We start from the raw sequence: 26,631 nt of genomic DNA, 5'->3' as shown, positions 1-26,631 counted from the left end.
GGCCGCGCGCGGAAAGTAATTGCTCCAGAAATGTGACCGAGTGCACGGGCTGCCAACGCGAGCTCGTGAACAGAAGATTGAGCGGCGAGCAGGTCTGTGCGAGAGCAGGTACGAAAGTGCAAATGCCGCTCGATGACGTGCGCGCGTGCGCGCGTGCACGCGTATACGGTAACATTCGGGAAAATGAATGTTGTTAGAAAAAAAAAAGGAAGTTTTCCAACGCTTGCATTAAGTGCGTTGAGAAAAGCGTTGCTGCACCACGGTGTGGCTCAATACCGCTGCAGTTTTGCTTATACACTTGTGAGACGGTCGCTAAATGTAAAGCAAAAAAAAATGTTGTCCTAGACGAACTAAACCAGGAGGCGTTATACACGCGAGCTGCAGTGTGAGGCCGGACCCGTGATTTGACTCCCAAATGTTCAATTTGCCACATGCCTCCGTGAAGTATGCTGCGTTTCATGTTAAAATTGGCGCAAGTGTAAGAAAAGCGTGGCAATGTAGCGTAACAAGAAGGCATGTTTGAAACGCATGGACGAGCACGCTTACTTTATTGCTCTCATGTATGCCTCATTAGCATATATATATATATATATATATATATATATATATAAGCCCGGAAACGGTACAAATGAAGCGCTGCTATGAAATCGTGGGGTTGTTCCTTGTACTAACGTTGAGTTGGGCCAGTCCAGAATAACTACTGGGGGTAATGATGAGGGTATACACAGGGGGAAAAGAAATGAGTATATAAGAAATGAGATGCTTGACGATTCCCAAGTAAAAAATAAACGCTTTCGTTCGGGCGCAGGCGTCGTATTTCTTCCGTCCCGACTCGCTTGGCTTAACGTTTGTCCTAACAAGCCAAGACATTTACAAAGCGGACGTCTCCGCATCGCCACAAAACCATTTCTCTTTTTACACACGGCGAACACTGCTAAGAGCTCCCCTCTGTTGCACACCGCGCTTGCGTGTGATAACAAGCTCACGACGAAGAGGAAAACCAGAGCAGGCATTGGTTTTATTCAACGATGCCACAGCCCAAACTATACAGCTGAGCCGCTCCTGAAAAACACGAGGAGAGATAATCACTCTACGCTTTTCATATCTTCATACCGAACGTGCATATGCATAATGTTGAGCTCACGTTAGGTAAATCACGTAATGTCACGGATAATTTCTGCTACTGCAACTGAAGAATAATGCTCACCGTTCTACCTGGACACCGTCTATCGTTCTTTACTGACCAAAATGCTCGTACGAACATTGTGGTAACTCGCGTATATATGTTGCGTAAACGAGAAAGATCACAGAGAGTAAAGAAAATAACGGAATGCGCGTAGGGGAGCGAGATAGCCGACTCATCATTAATTGTAGAGGGGGAATATCGCAGAAATTTGACGAACACGAAGACAGCCGCTCTCCGTCTTTGCCAGATTTTCTGCGCCGCTTCCCTGTGCGAAGAAAAACCAACAAACCCTTCCAGAAGCGCTGTTCAGCGTCATTAATTCTGCGATTGTATCTCAGCAAAGAAAGATAGAAGTATAGAAAGAACTAAAAACACTAAAGGTTGTGTGTACGTTGTTATATGTGTATGGTGCAGTGTATCTTGCCCGCTATCAACTTACCCAAGTGCCCAGCGCAAAGCTGTTATCCTGCACGCACTTAGCGTTAACCGTCGTTCATGAGCTCTGCAGTCGCAACGTTATGAGAGCGTGCTGTTTCGAGTGGTTGCCAGTTGGCGCATAGGGCGCGTTAATTCCCGCGGGATCTGTAACCTAAAACAGGCTTTAATGTCGCTGCATGTTGCGTCCACGATATTCTAACGATTTGGTGTCAGACATTTGAATGAATGGTTACGTCGACGGATATTTTGTACAGCGGAAACTCGCCTCTGGTTAACCTCCCTGTATTTCCTCTCTCTCTCTTTCTTGTACAAATCTGGACAACTAACGGTGAGGGCAGAAATATTCACGTAATAGTGTGCACGAAGGCCTTCCTAAAACGATTTCAGTGTCTCGAAAGCAGCCGCACATCACATACTTGCCCGTATAGAAGCCTAGAACATCAGACGTGAACCTTCTCTTTTTTATCATTACTTTTTATCGCCTGGGGAGGTATTCTGTAAGATTGCACCTAGTAGATGTGTCCATTAAGTCTGCTGCTGAAGTTCTGATTGGCAGGGCTCGGCTGCGTCTCCAGAGTAGCCCAGACGCCACATCCAATCAGAACTTCAGCATACGAAATGGACAAGTACACTAAATGTACCCTTACAGAATACCTCCCCTGTCTCTTTTACCATCTCTTACCAGATCTCTGGAGTACTAACCAACGAAATGAGAAACACATATTTCGCAGCCATAGTTGCACGCTACTGCACTTGCTAATAACTCGCATTAAACTAAGGTATTAAGGCCTATAGATAGGCCCACATTTAGGACGCTTAAGAGTACAGTGCGACGCACCACGCGTGATCCGTTACCACGATGCGTGACCCTGAGAATCGACACGCGCAGTGGCAAGAGACACATTCACACGTGGTCTCTCGCTGGCAAGAGCCAAGGCAACGGATCGCCGATCGGCTATTCTGCCACGCTAAAGTATTAGGCTAACAGTTTTCTTACGCAACGTGTGCCCACTTGCTGTTTTATTACAGATTCCGAGACACTTTATGCAAAGTTAAATTCAGGCAAGGTCGCCGAAATGTATGCTGGAGCTTAGCACGACCCTGCGTTACACGCACGGAGTAAAGCTGTCTTTTCAAGTACCAAAATGCCGTAAAGCTTCGATTTACAATTACGCGACCCATATCACGTTTAGACATGCTGTCGGGTATCAATCGGAAGTTCCAAACTTCTACGGCCTCTGTCGATGAAACACTCCCCCCCCTTACCCCCCCCCCCCTACCTCAAAGTACCGTAGATAACAGCTCTGACGTTGCAGCTCCAACCTTTTGCCTACTCACTTTGCCGCTTCCCGCTTCAGCTCACTTCGCGTGAACAGCTATAGCTACACACGCTTCCCCAAGTGAATACCGACGCACTTGTCATGTCTCGTACTTTTCGCATGTGCGCGGCCTGCTTTCCCGGGAAATCCGCATGCGCGCCTTCCGTCCACACCGAGAGCGACACGCATCCAAGGCTAAGCGGGACGCTAGGCACTTCTAATTAGGTTCGCACCCCCCATTTCGTATCTCCCCGTCTGCCGCGACGGCGGCTCGGTTCAAAGTCACGGGCGCAAGGGAACGGCGCGTTTCCCACCACGCCCATGCGCACGTGAGCCTCGTGGTCCCGAACACCGCCGTCGTTGTCGTCGACCCAGATGCTTTTCTCCCGCAGACGCGCCGGAGGGCGTGGCCGAACGACGCCACCCAGACGCCGCGGTTGAAACACCAGCGGCCGGTGGCACCCGATGCACCCGCAAAAAATAAACTGGTTACGCGGCCCCGGCCACGGCTGCGAAGAGCCGACACGAGGAAATCGTCCGTGCGCGCGCCGCAAATACCCCCTGCGAGCGCTTAGGGAGGCCGATGTGTGCCATTAAAACAACGCGTTTAACCTACATAGCTATTGCTGCGCGCATGCATGATCGCTCGGGGACTGCAGACTCGCCAGACGTTCGTCTTCATTAGCCTGCCGAGGTAGACTCGAGCTGCTTATGTGCGCGGAGACTGGGATGGGGGTAGGTATGTTTGTTATGGCGCTTACAGTGTTGGAGTGACAAAACAAAAAAAGTGGGTTATTGCATCGGCCGGCGTTGGCAGTGCAGTTCGTAACTGCAATGCCCGCTTTCGTCAGCGTGATGAAGTCACTAGTTCTTGATAAGCCAGGTAATTTTCCTTGTCGCCATGTGCGTAGCACCCGCCACTTTGTAGCAACTGGTCTCTCAATGTGTGTGCTTTTGTTCGCCGCCGTTTCTAATGCACCGAATTACGGTTATCGATGGAGTAGGTAGCTTTTTTATGAGAACGCGTAGCGTGACCTTGCAGTATGTTAGCTAACTCCAAGAGAACCCTACGTTACCAACATTTGTTTGTATAGCCGCTGAAAAAGATGCTCATATCAATGTAACGACCTGGTTCGAAGCGTTAAAGTGGTTGCATTAATGTTAGACATCGAAGACATGTCAAGTAAATTGTCTTTAAAGTCTTGATGGCATGTTTCTTAAGGCAAAGTGAAAGTGTTGCGACTGGCGCTGATATACTAGAGCCTACTCCCCGGGTGGCATTTCATGTCGCCATGCGAGTAGTTCAAGGAAGGAAGGAAGGAAAAAGTGGAGAAGGAAGGCAGGGAGGTTAACCAGTTTAGCTTAACCGGTTTGCTACCCTATACATGGGAGCGGGATGGGGGGAATGAAAGATGGGGAGAAGAGATAGAGAGAACATAACACGGCACACACATCGCTAGTTACACGAGTAGTTCAAGGTAATGCAAGTAGTGCCGCCCTGCTAGAGTGCACATGGCATCTCATGCCATGTAAACTGTCTCTAGTTCACTCTTAAATGTCACTCAAAGGTGCCAAGTTTTGGAGATGCCGTTAACGTGTACACGTTCCCGGGGACCAGAAATGGCCAGGTACCTTGTAGTTATCAAAAAAGTTTTAAAATGCGGGGAGCACCACACTTGTTTACTAATGTAAATTGCACTGATATGTGCGACAGGGGACTGCAGCTACAAACTCGATCAGTAATTGAAAGAGAGAGAGATAACGGTAGATGAAAGGCAGCGCGGTTATTCAGATGATATCTCCGGTTGGCTACCCTTAAGTGGGAAAAAAAGAAAAGGGGAAGCAAGGATCACTATAAAAACACTATGTACTGGTTACCTTGCCGGAACAAGAGAGTCGTTGTTTTTATCAGAAGGTATCTTTAACGGCTTCTACACACCCTTCATAATAGTCCATGCAGAAGTTCTGCAGCTGTGTTCAGTGTAGGCTGATCAACCACGCTGTTTGAATTTTACGGGCAGTTTTAAGTACACACGATACCGTGCACATATACTTTCCCCGCAAGCGCTACAGAGTGCTCGTCTTTGCGGTCGTCCGTGGTTGAACGTTTTCACAGCAACACGCCAACGTGCGGAAGCTGCGACAGGGGCTCGGCCGCTCGACATTTGGCTCGAGACACGTACTCGAGAAAGAGTTGACGGCGCTGCATGCGATCGAGGGCGACTAGTGCGTTGGCACTGCCCCGCTTTTGATTCGCGCTCATGTCAGCTGTAGCTTCAGATGACTACTTCGAAACGGACTTTGTCCGTGCCGTGCAAGGACGATCACCGCACGATGAAGGTCTCACTGCTTCAGGAAGGTACGCAAAGTGCTCGATCCACGTGAGGATGGACAGTGGCACAGAATATGCTCTTAGTTTCTACTGTCAATGATATGCACTGCGCACTTATAGCTCGGCCGCTTAGAGCACAGGCGATACGTACAAGAGAGAGAGAGAGAGAAGTGATAAGAGAAAGGCAGGGAGGTTAACTAGACTGAGCCGGGTTGGCTACTCTGGAGTGGGAAAGGAACAAAAGAGACTGATAGATAAAAAGGAGGAAATAAGTTCACAGGGCCACCACAGGTCTAATGCTCTTCTTGAAAGCAACTATAGGCCACGAAAATGCTTGTGACTATTACCGAACATTCAACTACACGTGTGCGCACACCGGCTCTCTTTCATCCATCTTATTTTTATTTCCCGATTTCCCCCTTCCCCACTTGTGGGGTGGCCAACAGGCGCGACCATGGCTAACCTCCCTTCCTCTCTCTTTCTGCCGCGTCAGCAGAACACTGACAACAAACTTGGAGTTTTCTTCGTCACTTGGTTTCGTGTTACTTCTGTGTCTTCATACCGCTTCTCCGAGAGAGAAATATGTAGGATAACTTCCCCCTGTAGAACAGCAAACCTAAGCTTTTTCTATCCCAGCTAACTTCCCTGAACAACACATAGTGTCTCTCGCGACGGTCATTGACGTATCGTACGCTTACGACTGTTCTTAAGCGCCTGCGTAAATTCTCAAATCTTTTTTTCTCTCTCTTTGCTACGGGTGGGGGGGGGGGGGGGGGGGGGGTTCAGTTGGGAGAGCCGAACGCACGCTGCAGCAAACTTGTTTACCTCGATTTAGGCGTCGCTATCCAGCGGAAAATTTCTCTCGCGCGATTACACGGTCCCGATATACGACTTAATTGGGCGCGGCCGCGACTGAATACGGCCGCTGCCCGAGCGCCGTACAGTGGATACATAACTGCCGACGGGCATTCGTTTGTTCGGCGTGTCAGCCTTCTCAAAAAGAAACAATAATGAAAAAAGTGCCGCTACCATTCGGCCGCACTGTGACCATTGCAAGGCCACAAGCGAAGCGCGCACGTTTTCGCGCGGCATTCGGATTCCCGCGGTACGCATTCCACAGTTCGCCCGGCGCGCGAACGGAGCGCGAGAGTGAGCCGTTTAGCAGAAACATCGGTTGCAAAAGAACCGTTGCTGTTTGTTTCTTCCTCTCGCCCTGCGGCGGTAGCCAGCCTCACCTCGGCTTCGTATACGTTCTGCACAGTCCGCTGCGGGCGGCACAATCCGAAGCCGATTTGGAACAGGGCCCGCAGCGACTCGCGCTCCCGCCACGCCGCGGGGCGGCTTCTCCTGCCTGCCTGCCTGCCTGCTCTGAAACAAAAGGCCGGTCAGCGGCGGACTCGACAGAAATTCTGCGCGGCGGCCTTTCTCTCTCGCTCTCTGAAGCTAGGACGCGGGTGGTGAGAGTAGGGGAGAGACGGGGAGAGAATTCGGCCCGAGTAGCGCTGTGTCTCCTTGGGAGCAATTAGGCCGCGGCAGATTAATTGAGGCGCCGAAGAGTCTATCTCAATCTGCCGCTTCGAATAAGAACGGCGCGCCGCTCCGTGTAGGTGCTGCGTGTCGACTGTGTACACGAACGTATACGTACAGCACTATGCGCGAGCGGCGATTTAAGCGCCCGCGAAGCCTGCGGCGAAACCGTGGTGGGCTGACCGCATCGCGCCCCGTCTGGTCCCGTAGCTTGTGTGACCGAGCAACATGGCGCGCGCGCGCGCTCTGGTGACACCAACCGTGCTCTGTTTATCTAAGAACGCGTGGCGCATTCGATGAAGATCGGTATCGCAGAGCCCAGCACAACCACTCCCCCAAAACGGGCTCTCTCTTTTTTATATCTTTTTTTTTAGCTTAGCTATACATATGTACAGGACAGACTTATGCATTAAGATGTCGCCTCGAATTTCAGCGCAGCGCTCATAATTAAAAATAAGTGAGTCTATCTATAATGATGCTGTTGTTTCTTTTCTATTTTCTTTTTCTTTTCTTGTGCGTCATTTTATTTATTTGAAGCATGCAATTGAGCAGGAAAGCCACTGCCAAAGCGTTGTTCATTTGTTCCCCATTGTAAGGTAACGGCCTTAAAGTGTACATTTATGTTTTTCACTATAAAGTCAGTTCTTGAGATAGTAAAAGAAACGGCACTCCAACGCAAGGTCTAAAACAAAAAGAAGAACAAAAAAATGCAGTAAAAAAAGAAAATAGATCATCAATATGGTTGCACGGATGGCACGTTTCGATCTCCTATTCAGTGTCGGAGTCGTGCGAAATAATTTACAAGACCCAAAGCCTTAAGCTCTGAACACAGCGCCACCACGCGTCTTTTATTTGTATTTACAACCTGCGCGCACGCCCTTTCCGTGTTCTTACACAATCATCGCTTTCCTCGAAAAGCGACTATTCTGGGCCAGTCGCTCGCTTCTCGATTTTGAAGTCGCGCGATCGTGGTCGCAAGACTGCTAAACCAACCAGCGGCGCGCCGAAAGTTAGCGTGTGTTTTCATCCGGCATCCTCCTGCGTCGCACCAAATACAAAAGTCCACGCCAACATGGCAGACTACAGGAATGTTATTGCTGTCTTGACTCACGATGCTGGGACGCATTAGTTCCAGCAACGTGTCGAATGTACGCGGTAGCATTCGCAGGAAACTAAACAGTAGCAAAAAGAAAACACAGAAATTATGCACCGATTCCCGCGCGCAACGCGAACTAGAAATTACAACTTACTCTCGATATTGCTCCTCGTCACGCGCGCGGATTTCGAGCAGGAGGCGGCTTGGTGTGGCCGGCCACTTATCGCGAACGGCGGCACCGACGCACACACACTAGCGTCGCGTTTTCTTCGGAAGCTTCCGCGCTGCCACAGCTTACACCACGCACGGCACGGCACATCAGCGCAGTGACGACGTCTTCCTCCTCACTCGAATCAAAATCTATGGCTGTTGCCTGAACGCAAAACCAGCGAACTGCGCGCGAACTGCGTAGATCCCTAGAGTTCTCACTGAGAACCGTAAACTCCGGGATTGCGACTTTGCAGGTCCCGCTCGCCCGGGCTTGCCGGTGTGAGCATCGGTCGCGTTCAGTCGCTTTTAAAGCGAAAGCTTTACTGGCCGCGAACTTGCGATTTCGCCGTGGCGGTGCTCCGAGGAGGGACATGACGTCACACCACGTTACTCGTCGTTGCGCTCGCCTCCGCTCGCTTCGCCAGCTGCGTCGCATGCCTGACATGTCGGAGGATTGAAAAGGAGAACCCGCGTGCGCCGCAACCACAGTTGAGGCGGCGGTATGCACGGCGACAATTCTGATAAGCAGGAGGAGGCCTGGAATCGACATCGGAACGCGACGAAGAGGAAACGAATCACCCAGGAAACAGACGAACAGCGCGCCGAACGACTGGCTAAACGCCGCAACATAGATACACAACTAGGCTAATCTGGACTTGCAATCAAGATTAACCAAGGCTAACCATGCTATGTCCTAGCTTTCGCTACGTATATCCTGGCATAGCCGAGCTAAGCCACTGCCAATTTTTTAGTCGCCCGTCGTAAATGGTCACGCGACCTCCTAAAGTCGCCGGCGTGATTGAGCCTTTAGAAATGGATCCGATTTAAACTTCGCTCACACGAGATCTCCTCTTCATCCCATTTTAGACAACTGTTTCTGCATTTCTCGCTTCAAACGCACGCGAATCGCCAGAAGCGCTCGTGTGGACGAGACGGTTTCAAATTAATCTGATCTGGGCGACTCGAACTAGCACGGTCGCGAGCCATTATGAATTGGGCTACGTAAGGCCCCAGGATGGTGCGCTCCCCTTCAACCACTCACATTAGAGCGACCAGACGTCCCACTTTAGCAAACGCAGATAGCGCGTTCAGGCAGCTATTTCTTGCGTTCAATCTCTCCGTCGCGATTAAGCGGGTCGTGCCTGCTTTCCACCGAGGAAGCACAGCTGCAAAAGCAGTGCCGAGCCGAAGGCTGGAAAATATCTAGCACAGTGCAGTTTACACGGGCAACGAACAGTATGACCGCAAGCGGCACCTATCGAGCACGCTGAAAAGTTTGCGAAGTACCCTATCAGCGTTATACAAACATTACTGTTCAAGCCCGCAGGCAGCCTACATTTGGTTAACAAATGAATAAATTATTACAGAAAGATATTCGAGGTAGTAGCTTGTCTTAGTCTGCTACCGTCTTAGTCAGCTACTGTCTTAGTCAGCTACTTAGTCTGGTAGCCAGCTACCGTTGTAGGGGAGGGACCGACAGTTGCCGACACGGTTATACCGACACGGTGTACCGCACGGTTGCCGACAGCGGTATAGAAAGAGAGAGATGGGGAAGAAGGAAAGGCAGGGAGGTTAACCAGTTCCTCGCTCGGTTGGCTACCCTGCACGTGGGGAAGGGGGAAAGAGAGATAAGAAGGAAGAAGGAGAGTCATTGTGCGCGCCTTCGCAAATGAAAGTTCACTCGCATATATGTTCGCTAATGATTAATATTCTCAGTGCGTGACCAGTGCGAGTAAAACGAATAAATGTATAAAAAAGAAAAGAAAAAAAAAGAACGTGAACCATACTTCATAGCTGTATATATACATGCCCCTTGTACAAATCCACCGAGGGCTTGTTCATTTCGAGAACGTCGACTGCGACGCTATTCGTAATCCTCCCCAATAGCAGCGCCCCGCTTCAGCCGCCGCTCTCCACAACCTCTGTGCAAAAAAAATCAGGAGCCATTCCACTCTGTAAAGGTGGATGACCAGCGAAGCTGTTTAGCGCACTTTACAGAGGTGACTCAGAATATTGAACAAAGTTACGAACATATTTACTGTCCTAATCTGTGGTCATCGCACACACATTCGCGTATCGCCTCTGTTATTAAATTTTTACGTCCCGTAAGACAACGACTGGCTCATACGCCCTTATGCACTGGCTCATACCCCCGTAAACGCGGTCTCAATCACGTTAGGTTGCTGGCATACACCACAGAACTGTAAGTGTCGTTTACACAGCCTCGACCCATCACTGAAACTTACATTACCAGCGAACCTTTCACGACGTGACGCAACACTGCTGTGTCGGCTGTGGGTAGGAGTAGCATTCACCAACTCCTACAGCTATCGTATTGGAATGGCGGATTCACCAATGTGCGCTAAGTGCAAGTGTGAAGAGACCATCAGTCACCTTCTGTGCCACTGTTCTCGCTTCGATAATCAACGTGCGACTCTCCAGTGTGCCTTGACTAGACTGGATGACAGGCCATTTACGGAAGCGAAGATCTTGGGAGCCTGGCCTCACAGCTCATTGGCCCAGAAAGCAGTTCGAGCGCTTTTTCGCTACCTGAGGGCAACAGACTTGAGTGCCCGACTATAGACACCCTACACCTAAGTTCTCTCTCTCCCTCTTTCACTCCCCATTCCCCTCCCCACGTGTAGGGTAGGGTAGCAAACTGGACTCAGTCTGGTTAACCTCCCTGCCTTTCCGTCTTCCCTTCTCTCTCTCTCTCCCCATTACGACGACAGAACTGATATTCTACGCTGGAATGACGAGCGGCAACGGAGCCATTGCTGATGATGATAGTTTTTTGCACAACGGAGCCAGCTATGGAAGAAAATGACGACGAACGCCCGAGCAGTGGCACTAACGCGTTTGCACGGTTGGCGCCGATAATTTTTTAACAATCCTTTTTAACAATCCTTTTAACAATCCTGTAAAAACATCTGTTCTTACCCTTGTGCCTGGGACCTCTGGTTCCCACGTGTGATAAGTGTAGTTCAAGGGCGCGTTACAGGTCCCCGAACCCTATGGGGTATACGTGCCATTGAGCTTGGACCCTTTCTGCACTATATCCAGGATCTGCCCACATTATCGTTTCTTTTTTTTTTTCAACATCTCGGAGACATTTTTTTCCACATCCTAGCCATAGGCAGCTTCGCCGTAATAAGGCCGTTCTTTGTATAGTTGCCGCTACCGCATCGCCTAGCTGCGCGCCTTTCGGCATTACATCAGTGCGGCTGCGCGCTGGACTATAGTATATACATATACGGCAAACGTTCGCAAATTACTGTTGCGCTGCAGAGGATTTCGGGCAACGAGCTGACCGACTGCGTGGCGTTGACGACTGCTGTTGCTGGTCTCAGCAGGCTGTGCCTGTCTCAACTGGGTTACGTGCTTCTCCAAACTGACGGCGCATCACGTGGACGCACCGCTGTTCCAATCAAAGCTGCGAAGTACATCATGAATTTGATTTCGCGGCGTGTGGTTTCTCTCGTATAAGGTTCTTGCGTTTTAGGTATTCGAACATCTCATAATTTCTTAAAGCAAAAAATCAGATACATGAACCGAGGGTAGCAAGCTTAAGACAATTAAATATAACAGAATGCCATACATAAACCAAGCCCCCCTCCCCCAAACCTTGTAAAAAAAGGGCCAATTATAAAAATGACGTAGCTAGGGTCCCTAGTGTCGTTCTCGTTTGTCTAAAGTCTCCGCTGCGCAATTCAACGTTCGGCGATACAAGACTCTTATTGCGGTCACCGCAATGCAAGCGACTCCCGTGTGCGAGGCCCCACACCCACTTTGCTGCCGAGCTCGTCTACGCAGGACGTGCGGCCACACGTCGAAAAAAATTCGTAACGCAGCTGCCCAGCTATCGCATCGAACGAGTGTAGCACAAGATGTCAAACGTCGCGCTCGGCGTCAGTGCAATTCAGAGCGGATAGTTGCGTTTGCCGTATTACTTGCTGCACGATGCCGTTCCCTTATTTTTATTATTATTATTATTATTATTTTCCTTTAACTTGCAGATCACGCGTAGAGTGTACTGCTTCATTGGACGTTACACAAACCTTACGAGAAATTGGTATTGATAAGTTATTTTCAATTTATTATTCGACTCTGTTAAGAGTCATGTAATCGTGACAGGCTTTATACGCACGCGTACCACGAGGATCACGATGTGCTTATGTAAGATAAAAAAATCGAAAGAGCGAAGAGAAACAGGAAAAAATAAGAGCAAGGAGAACGGCGCACCGGGTGCATTGACGGTTGGAGGTGCGCAGATAAATGTCCAGAAAGCAGGAAATCACACCGTCAGTGTTAAGACATGTGAGGAAGGGACGTCAGCTGATGATAGGCCCTTCGTTGTTCCTACAACGTTGACATAAGGCGTGACCTGTGCTGAACACTGAAATGACCGAATGTCAGAAGGAGACAGAAACAACGTTTCGCAAAGAAAATACGAAGAACGGGATAGAAAACATGAACGGCGAGACTTCACGAACGCGGTGACGTAACAACGCGCAGGTACAGACGCGTACATCGCTATTATTGCACGATCTTCGATGTAAGCGACTCTTCGCTAGAACGCAAGAAACAGTGTTGCAGCGCCGGTCAAGGCGTGGATAGGGACGATACATACACTCCACCACTGCTTTCCGCGAAAGTGTTCGGCATTCGATGGGATCCACGCGCTGTTTGCGATTGAGTGCTCCGCGCCAACTAGATGGCGATGAGAAGAAAAAAAAAAGAAGAGAGAGAGAGATAAGGAGAACGGGCGACAACGAGTGTGAATGCGAAAGAAGGCGCTTGTACACTGTCAGGAAAGAGCACACATGCAAGCACGCCCGACGTGTCGAGAGGAAACAGACAGGCCGGCCGTGACTATGGATGAGTTCGAAGAGAAGACGTACACGAGCAAAGGGGAAAAAGGAAGAAAGAAAGAAACGACACGGCGATATCACGGCGGCGTCTGTGATGTCGAAGGCAAAGGGGGAGGAAGACGGAGGGGAAACAAGGGGAAACGGTGAACCAAAAAAAGAGAAAACAAGAGTAAAGAACTGAAAGGGGAAAAAAGAAGCACGAAAGGTCTGGCATAGATAAGGAAATACACAGCCCTCCGCCACCTCGGCGAAGTAGCGAGTCTCGAAGAGCTGGCTTTCCAGCGAGGACGGCTTAAACGCACGGAGGCGATCGCCTTTCGCTTCCTCGCTCTTCTTTCGAGGCCGCGCGCGCATGAAACGCGGAAACGCCGCGGAAATGGTGACCGGCGAACGCGAGGATGACGGAAATAGTCGCCTCCTCGTCGCGAGGGGCGAAATCACGATAGGCACGCGTTTTGAGAGCTGCGCGCCCGTATACCGATGATTGACCGGTCAACAACGGCGCCTTCGTCCGTGTTCGACGCGAAAGAAGACAGCCTGTTTAGCGCACAACGGAGGAGCGTTTTGCCCGCTCAGCTTTTCGTCTTATTCTTTCGCACTTCTTTTTCTCTCTTCGGATACGAAAAGAGGTGCTCGCGTCTCTGCGCGGATTCGCTGCTTGCTTTCGCCCGTGTGAGGAGTCGGCCCACAGACATTGGGGTAGGAAAACCAACTGTAGTGTTCGCTCAATTCCTATGCCCCGTCGTCGTGTTCCTAGTTTGAGCGAGCTTTCGAACCTTTCGCAGACCTCTCTGCCGCGATATAGACTTCGACGTAGGCGCCAGCCACAGGGCGATATCTACTCCACGCGCCAAAGCGGTGTCGCACCGCCATAGAACACTTGGTGGTATACGTAGCCTTCACGAAACAAATATTTGTATGAAGGCTCCCTACTCACTGGTATATATGCGAAGATACGTGGCTGTCTGGAATGGCTGTCCATGCTAATCAGCGAATATCGTGCGAAGGTTGGCTACCGAAAAGCCGAATTACGAACTTTCTATAGCGACGTCGAAAGCAGTAACGCCAGGCTGACGCACGAGGGAGTACTTCGTGTTTTGAATTTTTTTTTCGGCCCTGCCACCACCACGTTAAGATCTCCAAGGGTGCTGTAAACCACCGAGGAGTGGCTGCATGCATAGTTTATGCGCGCTACGGTACAAATGCAGCGCACGTAGCGTTTGCGTATCGCCATTTGTTTTCTTCGTATACTTTCCTTGAAGGCTGCGACTATAGTCACTAGCGCAACGAGATTTGGTTCCTTCCTCGCACAGAATTTGAAAATGCCGTTTCGTGACGTGCCAGAGCGCATTCCGTTTGGAGGCAAGTTCAGAATGTGATTCATAATGTTGGGGTCGGCAACCTTTCCCTACCAATGACCCACTCTGTAGAACGCTGTCAGGGAAGAGGTTTATTGAAAAAGAGACATATTTAATACAAAATAAAAGCTGTGAGGTCGGCCTAAACTACTTTGTTCTAGCCTTCTACTCAGCATAGAGAGATATGGGGGAAAGAAAACAGTAGGAGAAAGACAGAGAGAATGTGGAGCAAACGGTGATGAAGAGAATAGGACATTTTCATCACTACGACATAGCCACAAATTCCAATGCCACAGTACCACACGAGTGTCAAGCAGCACAAACTCGCGCCACAGTGCGAATTGTACCGCCTTTCTATTTTAGCATATTTACCTCCGACCACTTGGCAAGTCGCGTAAGTCGAAAAAAAATTAATTAATAAAGATACACCAATGAAAACGAAGCATTTCATAACGAAGCATCGTGTTATCTTTAATCCACGAGAAGACTTTTTAGAAGGCTCGAAAAGAACAAATTGCCCTAATCCATATCATCCCCCCCTTACCCCTCCTATCGAAAAAAAAAGAAATGAAATGCCGCGGACTGTCTATAAATATCTCGGCCAAAAACCACGAAGGTGCAGGTGATATTTATTTCGCCCTCAGAAATTATGCGTTTCTTTTCTTTTTTTCAAAAGGACTGCATAGTTCCCCTTGATCTAATCACAAAACGGCGTGGAAGTGAAATAAATAGCGGGAAACGACACCACAAGGACTCGGAATCTGGTCAATTAGATTATTAACTGCGTCTATTCAGGTACACGAGGCTCGGAAGTGAGAGGGCGGTTTACGAAAGTGTTCTGGACATATACTCGAGAAGTCGCCTTTTATTCTTCCTCTCTTCCTTCTGGCTTATTATAGGCCTGTTGCCACAGATGCTCCCACGGCATGTTCAACGGGGCTAACTTTTTCCTCGAGGAACTGATCTAGATAAAAGTGGGGCGGACACATAACACCGATTTCCCGGCGATTGATTTCTCTCCCTTTCCTCATGAGTGCGTGCGAGTGTCTACAGGCGCTTATGTATGCAGCTGAAACGAGAGCTATTCAGGCCAACGGATGTTGTGTTGAGACTGTGTGAAGATGTGCGATAGAAATTCGAAAGAAACGTAGTATAAATAATTTTACACCTCGACTGCAAAGCGAATCTCTCGAACAAGGCACCTACTATGAAACGAAGTAGCTTGGTGAATTTCGAACCGTTTGCAATAGAGAATTCTGATCCATGCATACCATAGGGACGAAGATCGAGCTGAACCACAGCATTTGCAATGAATTAACGCACGAACAAAGCAAGTATGCGGCGTAACATTAACTGACGGGACACGCTACAACTTGGTACCATGCATGCATAAGAATTCTTGTAGGTAGGTAATATTAAATGAAGGCCAACTGCAGAGGTGGGAGGGAGTACGCATCCGTCTACTCCGTTTCGAGCAGAACTCACCTACGATGACTATCCAAGTGTGCGAATAGACGAAACGTGTCTTGATGAGGCGTGCACTGCAGCCATGCTTCTCTCTCGCGCTTCCCTGTGGACACGCTGCGCCATCTAACGTTGCCGCCACGAAGTCCGCGCATAATCAGTCATACAAATTGGCGTCAAAGAGGGTCATCGAAGAGCGATAGATACCCAGTGTCACATACTCAGTGTCACATACCTAGTGGCACATAACCAGTGACACAAATTTCCGCACCAATCTTTAAACTGCCCTATTTTATCGGCTCACATTTTGGTTAGGTCAGATAACCGGACAAAAACTGGCCTGACAATGCCAAAAATGCTATTCGCATTAAAAGGGCACTTTAGCACGTGCAAAAAACTAACACATGCCAGAGGGGAAGGAATAAATTATTGATGTGTTCGCCGCAAACGGAGTGTAGAAGTTCGCTAGTCTATTGCGATTTGAGCTGCAATATAAGCGCCGTAACTCAACAGCAACAGTTGGACAGTTAGAGTTTAGCAAGTTGCTTCGTGAAAATGGCTGTGAGCTTTCTAACTTGACATTGAAAGAAAAAGTATTCGTGACCGCGATAATGTAGCGATTATTTTTTTCTAGTTATATTCCTTGCCGTGATTTGTCACTGGATTTGTCAGGTAGGCACCCCACCTATTTTGTTGAAAGAATCAGCCGTTCATAACCAATAAGAGAAGAACAGAATTACTCGTACAACGTTCCTGCGCTCCGACCATTATAACAAAGTTCACCAACATTTTGCCCTCAATGACTTACTCCGTTTTCTCCTACTCCACTTGGAGATGCAGTAATGTCATCATTGATGTTATTAGCTAAAATAATTAATGCGGGTAAATTTTCAGAAGTACAGAACGAATTTCTATCGCTGATTAAAAGACCGCAAGCAAAAAAGCACAGATTCATGACTGTTTACACCCCTGCGCAATGTCATGCGCTGTTGTAACTGGCATCATGCTTTCTCTTGCTATTTACATGTAATTTTTGTTTACACGTTATGTTTCTCTCGTGAATTTTACCTGTATGTTCACATGCAACTGTTTTATACAATTGTGAATTGTGAATGACGAAGCGCGTTCTTATTTCATACTTTAGCTTATATTATAACGTTTTGTATTGTACAAAATTATTTGCACCATTATTAAATTGTTAAGCTTTTGTAATTTTGTATTCACTGTACCTAAATGTATAGTGAACAGCTCCCCCCCCCCTCTCTATAAAAATGCCCCATGGACCTCTTGGGTAAATGCAATAACAATAAAAAAAAAAAAAAAACTCGAGAGATACGCTTAAGTCTGCTTACGTGTGGGAATGCGAAAGCTTTATAGCTCCTTTGGTGAAATGTTTTTTTTTTGTTCGTGCGTTCCTTGTCCGCGCAAGCTTTCGCCTGCGTTTTAACTGCTACTCTTGATTTGGCTTTTTGATTTGGCCTTACCGGCCAAATCAAAACACGCCAAGCATCTAAAGACGCTTGCCTGCGCACCAGTAGTTCACAACTCGAGGGACCGCTCAGCGGCGTTCAATTTTGCATAAATGCTTTTTTATTTTATACACTCGTTTTATTCGCACATGAAGTGGCGCCACCTCCTCCCCATTGGCTGCGCGGTCACGTCCCCAGTGACGCACGCAGTAGGCGCACCTTTAATCAGCCAGAACCGAGGAGCCACCGTAGCGTCGGGGAAGCGTGCTCATTCTCGCACCCCGGAAACCCAGATTCGATTCCTACACAGACCGAGTAGCTAGTAGTAGTAGTACAAACCTTGTTACGCTTTGGGGCAATAGAGCAAGAACGAGTGGAACCCCTATATAGTTCAGGGCTCCACTGGCGTGTGCGGCTCGCTGGCCTTGGTCGAGCAGAGCAACTTGGCTCTCCCGATCCTTGCTCGCAAGCCAAACCTCCTACTGCCTTTCAAATGGGTTTGTCCCCTAATAAGGGTAAGTTAATTTCGGGTGGCTTTAGTCCACACGTCCACGTCATGTGGGTGCGAGATGGCCTTTGAGCACACATGCAACAGTATCACGCGATCACCTGGTGAGCTGGCACAACCAGTCTAAAATTTACCAATTTTTTTTTTTCGAAGCCAATAATTTACCTTGTTTGCAGGAACCTCCCTGAGAAATTTGACGTCAATCTGAGCATATTTTTATGTGTAGCGCAGGCGCAGGCGGCCATTTTGGTACCATCTTTCGGTCACGCCGACGGATATTCGCGCGATGGGACTATAATGCTATCGGATTGAAAAAAAAGAAAAAGAAACGAAGTACAGCAAAATAAATCCCACCATACCGGCCCATATTATGGATATCTGTGAGATATAATTTTGGTATTGCTCGAGTGACTCACGAGTCGCTACTTTTGCGTGCGATTGTTTCAGACGAGGAACGCCAGGATATTGAGTGCTGCAAGTACACGCCCGAGGAGAGGCATCCCAACTGCTTGATCATCGACGTCCCACACGACGACCCCTTCTATAAGTTCTTCAACCGCAAGTGTCTGGAGTTCGCCAGGGTTCTCGCCGGTCTCAGGCCATCCTGCACCCTTGGTGAGCGCCAGATATCAATCACTACGCTTTGAGCACATCCTGTCATACAACCTGTTCAAAGCTATAGGGACGCAACTTATTTGACTTGTAGCGGACGTAGACCGGTACCAGCTACATCGAAGCCACGACGACCGAATTGTGCTTTTAAATAAAAATTTAATAGCTTCTTTATGCACCTTATGACGTGTTGCAACAACGGAAGCTTTCAATATGCTTTCGTGCAGTTTCTATAAGCACTGATGAAAACCAAGGGTCATCGATGGAGTACATGTCGAAAGCTTGTGGACGAATAAGCTTCTTTTAACGTCATCGTAGCCTCTAGAGCCAAAGTTCTTCGATCAAACAAATTCGTATCTTGTGTATTTTTTTCGTTTGCTTGTTCCTAATGTTTGCGCATACTGGTGCCAGATTAGACACTTGTACATCTGAATGACGTTTTGCCTTGCAGGTCCGCGGTCCCAGATGAACATCATCTCGGCGTACCTCGATGCCGGCTTCGTGTACGGAAGCACCCAGGAAGTCGCCAGCCGACTGAGAGAGTTCTCTGGAGGTACGTGTCCCCCCTCCACGATCGAGGTCGTTGCGCGTATATACGTCTCGTGTGCGCTTCGGCCGCGCTAAGTTGGCACGCCCATGATAGAGGGCTACACAGCCCCCGACAGCGCGACCTCGCGAACCGCAACTGGGGTGGACACCGTAATCGAAGACACCGCTGGCGCAGCTCGCTACTAATACGAATGTGGCCGTACAACGCCAACGCCGATTTGTATCGCTGATTCGTGTCTTTCTTTCTTTTTGTCTACCCTGTCCCCCAAAACAAGGACGCATGAAGACCACTCCTCTTTACCGAGACTTGGGCCTCAAGGACCTCCTGCCCATGAAGACGGTCGAGGCGGACGTTGGCTGCATGGCGAGGCCCAGGAACCTCTACTGCTTCGACGCAGGCAAGTGCACAATGCCGCCCCAGCGACCCCTCCTTTCACTTCCTTTAATTCGCTCCACGGGTGCGGGTGTGCAACCATCGTCATCGGCAGCGGCTCCAAACGTATGCCGCGAGCATTGGTGGTACTTCCTGACCGCCATTCCGCCTTGAGCGTGACACGTCTGCGTTATGCAGACCTCGAGGCTTGTCAAGTCGATAACACCTCCTCGTTGAACCCGTCGTACCATCGACCTCAAGGGACCACTGCGATACACTTTACACGTCGCCCACATCGCTCTAGTCGTAATGATATAGCTATATATATACATATATATATATATATATATATATATATATAGACCGCCTGCAGGTGACAAGGACAATGCCCTAATGGAGACGGATTGCCCTTTGATGTCCACGGTTTCGCCGACAGCAGCGGCGTAGAGTGACATTTAAAAGGCGGCGTCGACATTAGCAGACACGCGGAGGTTAAGCGTGGAAAGCACAGTGACATGTCGAAGAAGCTTGAACAGTATGCGGTGAGGCCTTATTAGCTTCAAAGTTTTAACAATAGAGGAAAACAAATCAAGGCCATGGTACCGCGTCAAAGGCACCTGGTTTACAAAATTGGATTGCCTTGTCAGTGCCAACAGTGGCAGCCTGACCTAAGGAGGTGGGAGACAGAAACGCACATGACCACACGAACGCACAGATCGAGCGAACCACAACAGTACAATGAGACTGCCATTCCGAGTGGACGATCTTACATGTGTTGCGGGCGACAAGTTCGACCTAATCATTCTCTTGTCGAACTAAGCCCAAGGTTACCCTGTGGCACGTGCGTTCATCGTCAGCATCCCTTGCAAGTTTTCACTCAGCTGTCTGTAAGGCAACAATGGCAACAGAAAGCCTTGTGCGCCGAGATAATTGGGGTCGGTTATCAGAAAATAGCCCTCACGCACCGAAATGTATTGTAAAACTAAGACCGTGAAGCATTTGTGCAGCCCTTTAACAATTTAAAGCACAGGATTGTTTTTTTTTTTTCAACAGCACAAAAATATCGCCTTGAGGGAGTCCCATGGCGCACAAAGGAAAAAAAGACTGATCGCTGGTTCACATTGTTCAGCCTATTTTTTGCAAGTAAATAAAAATACAGCAGATGTTTTGTCCAAACTATTCGGCGAACAACGGAACAATGGCGCTAGATGTCCCAAACAAATTTTTAATTGTGCTTTAACAGGGATTCAAATACGGAACAACAGCGCTAACTTGAGCTACGTGTCGCGGCTATTTTAAGCAACCAGTATTTCGTGCTACACTAGCTCTCTCTTCGTGTGTATCTTACAGACTTCGAAAAATCATCCAAAAAAGTGAAAAGGTGTCGGGGACCAATCGCCTATTTTACGTCGCTCGTCCTCCACTATACGCAGGGCCTGCCGATTACGATGAACAGTGGCTTGGCGAAGACAGGTTAAGACTCATGTCACGCTTTTCCGCGTAGTTCCCGTTCGCGTATTTAGAATCACATGAGGAAATTTCCAAGTTCTAAATTCTCATAATCTGAACGTACTAGCATATCGCGCGCGAGCGCTCTAAGAGCAACGCATTCCGATTGGATTACATCGTAAGAGCCTAATATCCAGGTGTAATACTCGTCTCGTTCTCGTTTTGAACAACGGGCTTTTTTCTTTCTTTTTTTTTTTACACGCAGGCGACGAGCGTGTAAACGAGCAGTTGTCACTGACTGTGATGCACACGCTGTGGCTGCGTGAGCACAACAAGATCGCCAAGGGTCTGCAGACGGTGAACCCACACTGGGACGACGAGACGCTCTTCCAAGAGACGCGGCACATCCTCATCGCCGAGGTCCAGCACCTCACGCTCACCGAGTGGCTGCCCAGTGTCCTGGGACCAGACGCGGTCAAGAAGTACGGACTCACGCCCGTGCAGCACGTAAGACGGCTTCTCGCGATTGACGACGATGAGGACGACGATAACGACTATAATAAGCATCATCTACGGTGCGTGCCCGCTAAATATACCAATAATCTGGTGGCAGGTGGAGGAAAAGCAAATATATATATATATATATATATATATATATATATATATATATATAGATATATATATATAGATATGTAGCGAGAGAGAGAGGGAGAGAGGGGAAACTTGAAAAAAGAAGAATGCAATAGGAAAGACTCGAGAAACTAAAATGGTACGTGACTGAGGAGTAGACTAAATGAAACAATATTATGTGAAAGACCTCTGTAAAAAAGGAATTTAGATAATCAGTTCATTTCAGTGATATGAACAGTCAACACAGAAGAGAGTAAAGTTAAAGATATTGAAATTAATACGATACTCATATTGCTTCACTTAAAGTATCAGATACAGCGTAATGAACATCCTTGTGCAGGCACCAAATGATAGGACTACAGGAATACTTAATCTTAGTACAATCTGACGAAGTGGAACTTCGAAGGAGTAACTCTTTTCTCTTGCTTTAATACCGTCACCAGGATAAGAAGAATCGGTTTGTCCATCCAATTTCATTAGACGTATGGCATAGAGGGGACATCGCGAGACCATCTTTATGTTAGTAAGCATGCAATGGCGGGATCCGACATTTTACCGTATTTGTTGCTCGCACTTATGACAAAAATGGTTTCACCCACCACTACATAGCAGGGTATATTCCTGAATATTGCGGTTAGATGGAAATAATAATAATAATAATAATAATAATAATAATAATAATAATAATAATAATAATAATAATAATAATAATAATAATAATAATCGATGTAATAGTAGTAGTAGTAGTAGTAGTAGTATAAGACTTTTATTCCCCCAAAATTACAGGCCGAGCACATCGACCACACAATTTAAATAACAACACAACCGTGCAAATGTATGAATTAGCATGTTGTAAAAGAAGGTTGCACTATAATATAAAAAAATATATATCGGTTGCAGTCTCTGCCCTCTTAAACAATATTACATGCTTTGGGTCTTATCGTGCAATACAACGATAATCGTCATCTATCTTGTCCGGATTTCCTTTCTTTAACGCTGCGAGCCCGGTACTTCCGAGTCACGAACGGCATGCGCGTTATCAGCATGACAGAGCATTCTCGACAGGAAAGTAGTAGCGAGCGCAGCGTTTTCAAGAAAGGAAACGCAAGCAAGACACATGACGATTATTTTTGTGTGGCAAGATATGGCCCAAAGGGTGCACAAATTGTTTAAGAGTGTGGCGGCCCGTTTGCATGACATCAGCAGCAAAATTTAGAGCTGCGCTACGACCAGTTCCAAAAAAGAGTTGCCCACATCAGGAAAAGCAACCTCATGCACTTTATCTGACAACACAAACATGTTTTCTTCAATTTTCTCCTTATGCTCGTGCCTCATTTAAACTTCATACAAACGTCCTTTCTGGACGCCCCTCGCAAAATAAGAAAGAGATAATAAGGTGGAAAAAAATGTTTGCCAGCAGTCGAAGCCGAACCCACAACCTCCGCATGGAAGGTGCCAGACGTTGTACCCCCGTCAACTTTCCTAAATGTTTCAGTGTGTGCTAAAGTGATAATTACGCTTTACGTGCCCAAGACGGTCCATAGAGTAGTTCAGTAAGATGGAATGATGCAGCCTTGCCTTGGAGGTCTCTAGAGAGAGAGAGAGAGAGAAGGCAAGGAAAAGACAGGGAAGTTAACCAGAGATTATCTCCGGTTGGCTACCCTTTAAAAGGGGTCTCTAGAAAATATAAAAAAAAAAGAATGTTCTGACATGCAGAGCGTTTTGTTGAACAAATTTTGCGGAATGTTGCGCGTCCTCCTTGTTTCCATCAAGCCACCTCGACACGACTTTCAAATAACCATGCGGTGATCTGCGCAGGGTTACTACGATGGTTACAGTCCCAAGGTGAACGCTGGAATCAGGCAAGCCTTCCAGGCGGCTGCATTCCGTTTCGGTCACAGTTTGCTGCCTGACATCACCGAGAGATACAACAAGTTCCACGAAAAGCTCGGTGAGGTTTCCTTATCCTGTCCCTTTTTTTTTTTTTTTTGAAGCACATGGTAGAGCCAGTGTTACGCTGTGATGGGTAACGCCAGTTTCAGGTCCCAGGGGCAATACAAAGACATGAAGAATACTTGAATAGAGTAAGCGAAAAATCCCAATTTTATATAAATCATACAAGCGAAGATAGCTAATATTTTAGTACATGTCTAGTGGCTACGTCATTGAGACTGCGGCTACAGCGAGAACAATGGAATGAGAAGATCGGTGGTGCCATTTCGTCTGCTTTCTTATGTGATACTATACTGTCAGGCATCTATTCGAAGAGGCCGACATTACTAGCACGAGCAATCGAAACACATAATCAAGTAATTAACAAACATTAACTAATAAAATTCTTAATCAGTTACGTTACGGCTCGTACTTCAGTTTACGAATTGTAGCCGTTGGGTTTGCAAGACGTATCCACTGGAAATTAATTTCCATGACGACACCAGTTTCGAGGCAGAATTTCCCAAAGTCTGGGACAAAATATATGGGCGTTCCAGTTACCTTCGTGCTTCAATGCGTAAAAGAGCGTCTCGCATAAAAAGAAAATAAGTGAAACAGTGAATTTTTACGGCAAGTTCGATGGCGCATACCTCCAAGCTGTCCTTCTGAACGTTCATTCTAAGTGGGTTCGCCTTGCAAACTCACCGGCTACAATTCGTAAATTGCAATATGTGCCATAACGTAATTCATTGTGAAGTTAACTAGCAAGTTTATGCAATTAGTTGAATACGTTTTTCAATTTATCGTGCATGTTATGGTCCGCTTCCCTGAACAATTCAGCTTAAGGGCCAAAATTATGTTACCTGCAACAGGCGACGCTTAGAAATTAAGGAAAAGTTAAAAATTATCACTCCGTACGGTGCAACTGACGGCTCCGGACCACCATCAGTTCACTCCTCGCCTCGAAGAGGCAGAAAATTTGTTGAGCGAGCTCCAGAACAACACTCTGCTATGAGGTGAAAGCGGTTTAAATCACGGAACCGTAACCTCAAAGACGTGCGACGTAACGCTAACACATTTCTCTCGCATTTAGCGCTACATCGCCAATGATTTGTTTCTTTTGTTTTTAGTGTGGAGGAGGAGGAAGGGGGATAAATCAAATGCCACAAAGTTCTTGCACGTGCCTTGCATTGATTGTTTCTGGTACGCGTTGAACTTGCAATTTAGATAACTAAGCATTCTCTTTTGACTGAGCAGAGCGGTGACGGCCACCCGATATACTTGCCTTGGATGTATATCACACGAAAAGCCGATAGCGGCCGTGCGCTGGCTAACTTGTTGCGTCGTTACAATACCGTTAAACAACGAAGCGCGCAATGTGCACGCCTTTATTTTTTACCTTTCGTATTACTTCCTTTTTAACAGAGGCCATTCGTCTGTCTAAGCTGCTGCGTCAGCCCTACGACCTGTACAAGCCCGGCGTCGTCGACTCCTTCGCTCTTGGTCTTGTCGACCAGCAGTCTAATAGAATGGACCCCGAGATCACGACTGAGGTACGTTTGGCTCAAGGTTTACCAACTTCAGGTAATTTTATAAACAACAACAACACTCGAGGGACCTGAAGAATGCGTGAATGATGTAAAAATAAGGCCTGCTGTCTCGCTCTGGCGACTACCTCGTGCTATACGATTTCTACTTCTTAAATGTTCATTCCTACCCATCGCTAAACATGTTACAGCTCGCTTCATACCCATGTTACATGTTCGGCCCATAGCCATCGCTATATGCTTCACCGCAATGAGGGTATACCTATAGGTTGCTTTCAGATCAGTTTCCACAAATATCTAAGGTATTTATTGAGGCGCGTTAGCTTATACGTTCACACCATCCGTCGTCTGGCTAGCCATACATATGTGAAGCTTACCATTTTACTACCTTTTTCGCTGATGCTATTTTGTTACGGCACGTTTAATTAGAATTTCAATCCTGCCCTTCTACATCGCAGATGAAGCGTGTCACAGTACCTGCGTTTATTCCAATAAAACGCCAGGACTTCCATCAGGGAAGCATTCGTGTCACGAATGTTTCGAAATATATAGCCTAGCACGACTGCACGCGGGAAGACACACAGTTGTAATAGCGTGATTCAGCAAAACAATGCAGAAAAATGCGTTGTAATTAACGCTTTGTCACAAGTAGAGGCCGTCGAGCCAGCTATTTCGCACTATAGATTCGAACCTCGTTCAGCGAAGCGACATCGCGATAAAAGAGTTTAGTGATATATCTGATATTCGCAATGACAACCGATTCAATGCGTCGCGAACCGCACAGGCTATGCTGAGTATGTCCATGCGCGATCAAGATTCTGTTCTTTGCAGTTATCTGCATATGAAACTGTCGCAGCGCGGTGGAGCAAGCCTTCGTAGGCATAACGTTCTTGTTTCCACAAATCACGCAGCTGTCTGCCACGCGCGAGCACAATCTTGCCACACTCTGAGCAATGGCGCGTGGAATCTACGTTTCGTTAATTCAACGCAACACCCTCACAGGTAAAGCACTAAAGAATAATCTTGATAGTTAGTTCGTTGCATCATTACTCGATGGCTAGTTGCAAATTGCAATACAATATTACTAAAGCTCCGCCAACAGTAAAACCGTCAATATAATTTTTTTGTTTATTTGCTACGACAAAAGCTAGGTGGAGCAACCCGACGAACTTGGCAGGTGAGTTGCTGCGAATATCGGTCGGTAGTCGCGGTTGTGTCACTGCACGCCAGGAAGCTCGCCCAGGCCACTGAGATTGCATTTAAGCTGCTATCGTTAGCTACAGATGGGCCACAATAAACGACAGCTATATATATATATATATATATATATATATATATATATATATATATATATATATATATATATATATATATATGTGTGTGTGTGTGTGTGTGTGTGTGTGTGTGTGTGTGTGTGTGTGTGTGTGTGTGTGTGTTTTATCTTTCTTCTTTAGGGGGGGAGGGGGCGGCGGGCGGGGCTATTAAAACGCTATCGAAAGCTATAGATTGCTTACGATGCTGACCGGAGCTCGGCTTCAAAATGCGTCTGCGTGGATTAACGGAATGAACTCTTCAATGTTTCTACAATCATCACTTCTACTGATGGCCTAATGAACATGTCATACATTGTTAAAGATATATAACTAAAGCTTCTGTCACATAAACACTTAGCTCATCGCAACTACTTTGCCGTACCGGAAGCGCTTCCATTTTTTTCGTATCGAAGTTGACCCTACCTAATATGTCAGTGTCCGTCATAAT

General features: G+C 47.4%; 1 protein-coding gene across 1 annotated transcript in view; it reads left to right on the top strand.

Annotated features, from left to right (window-relative positions):
- Window positions 1–26,631, top strand: part of LOC142578229 (salivary peroxidase/catechol oxidase-like) — a 77,512-nt gene that overhangs the window by 41,161 nt on the left and 9,720 nt on the right. The window contains exons 6-11 of the mRNA XM_075687632.1: window positions 18,226–18,393; window positions 18,842–18,943; window positions 19,215–19,337; window positions 21,027–21,268; window positions 23,210–23,342; window positions 24,749–24,876. Of these exons, the coding sequence (XP_075543747.1) occupies window positions 18,226–18,393; window positions 18,842–18,943; window positions 19,215–19,337; window positions 21,027–21,268; window positions 23,210–23,342; window positions 24,749–24,876 (896 nt within the window). The remainder of the gene's footprint in view (window positions 1–18,225; window positions 18,394–18,841; window positions 18,944–19,214; window positions 19,338–21,026; window positions 21,269–23,209; window positions 23,343–24,748; window positions 24,877–26,631) is intronic.

The sequence above is a fragment of the Dermacentor variabilis genome, chromosome 4 (genome assembly GCF_050947875.1).
Source record: "Dermacentor variabilis isolate Ectoservices chromosome 4, ASM5094787v1, whole genome shotgun sequence".
Classification (NCBI taxonomy): domain Eukaryota; kingdom Metazoa; phylum Arthropoda; class Arachnida; order Ixodida; family Ixodidae; genus Dermacentor; species Dermacentor variabilis.
The sequence above is the reverse complement of the archived record's forward strand: the minus strand, read 5'-3'. Positions and strand labels throughout refer to the sequence as shown.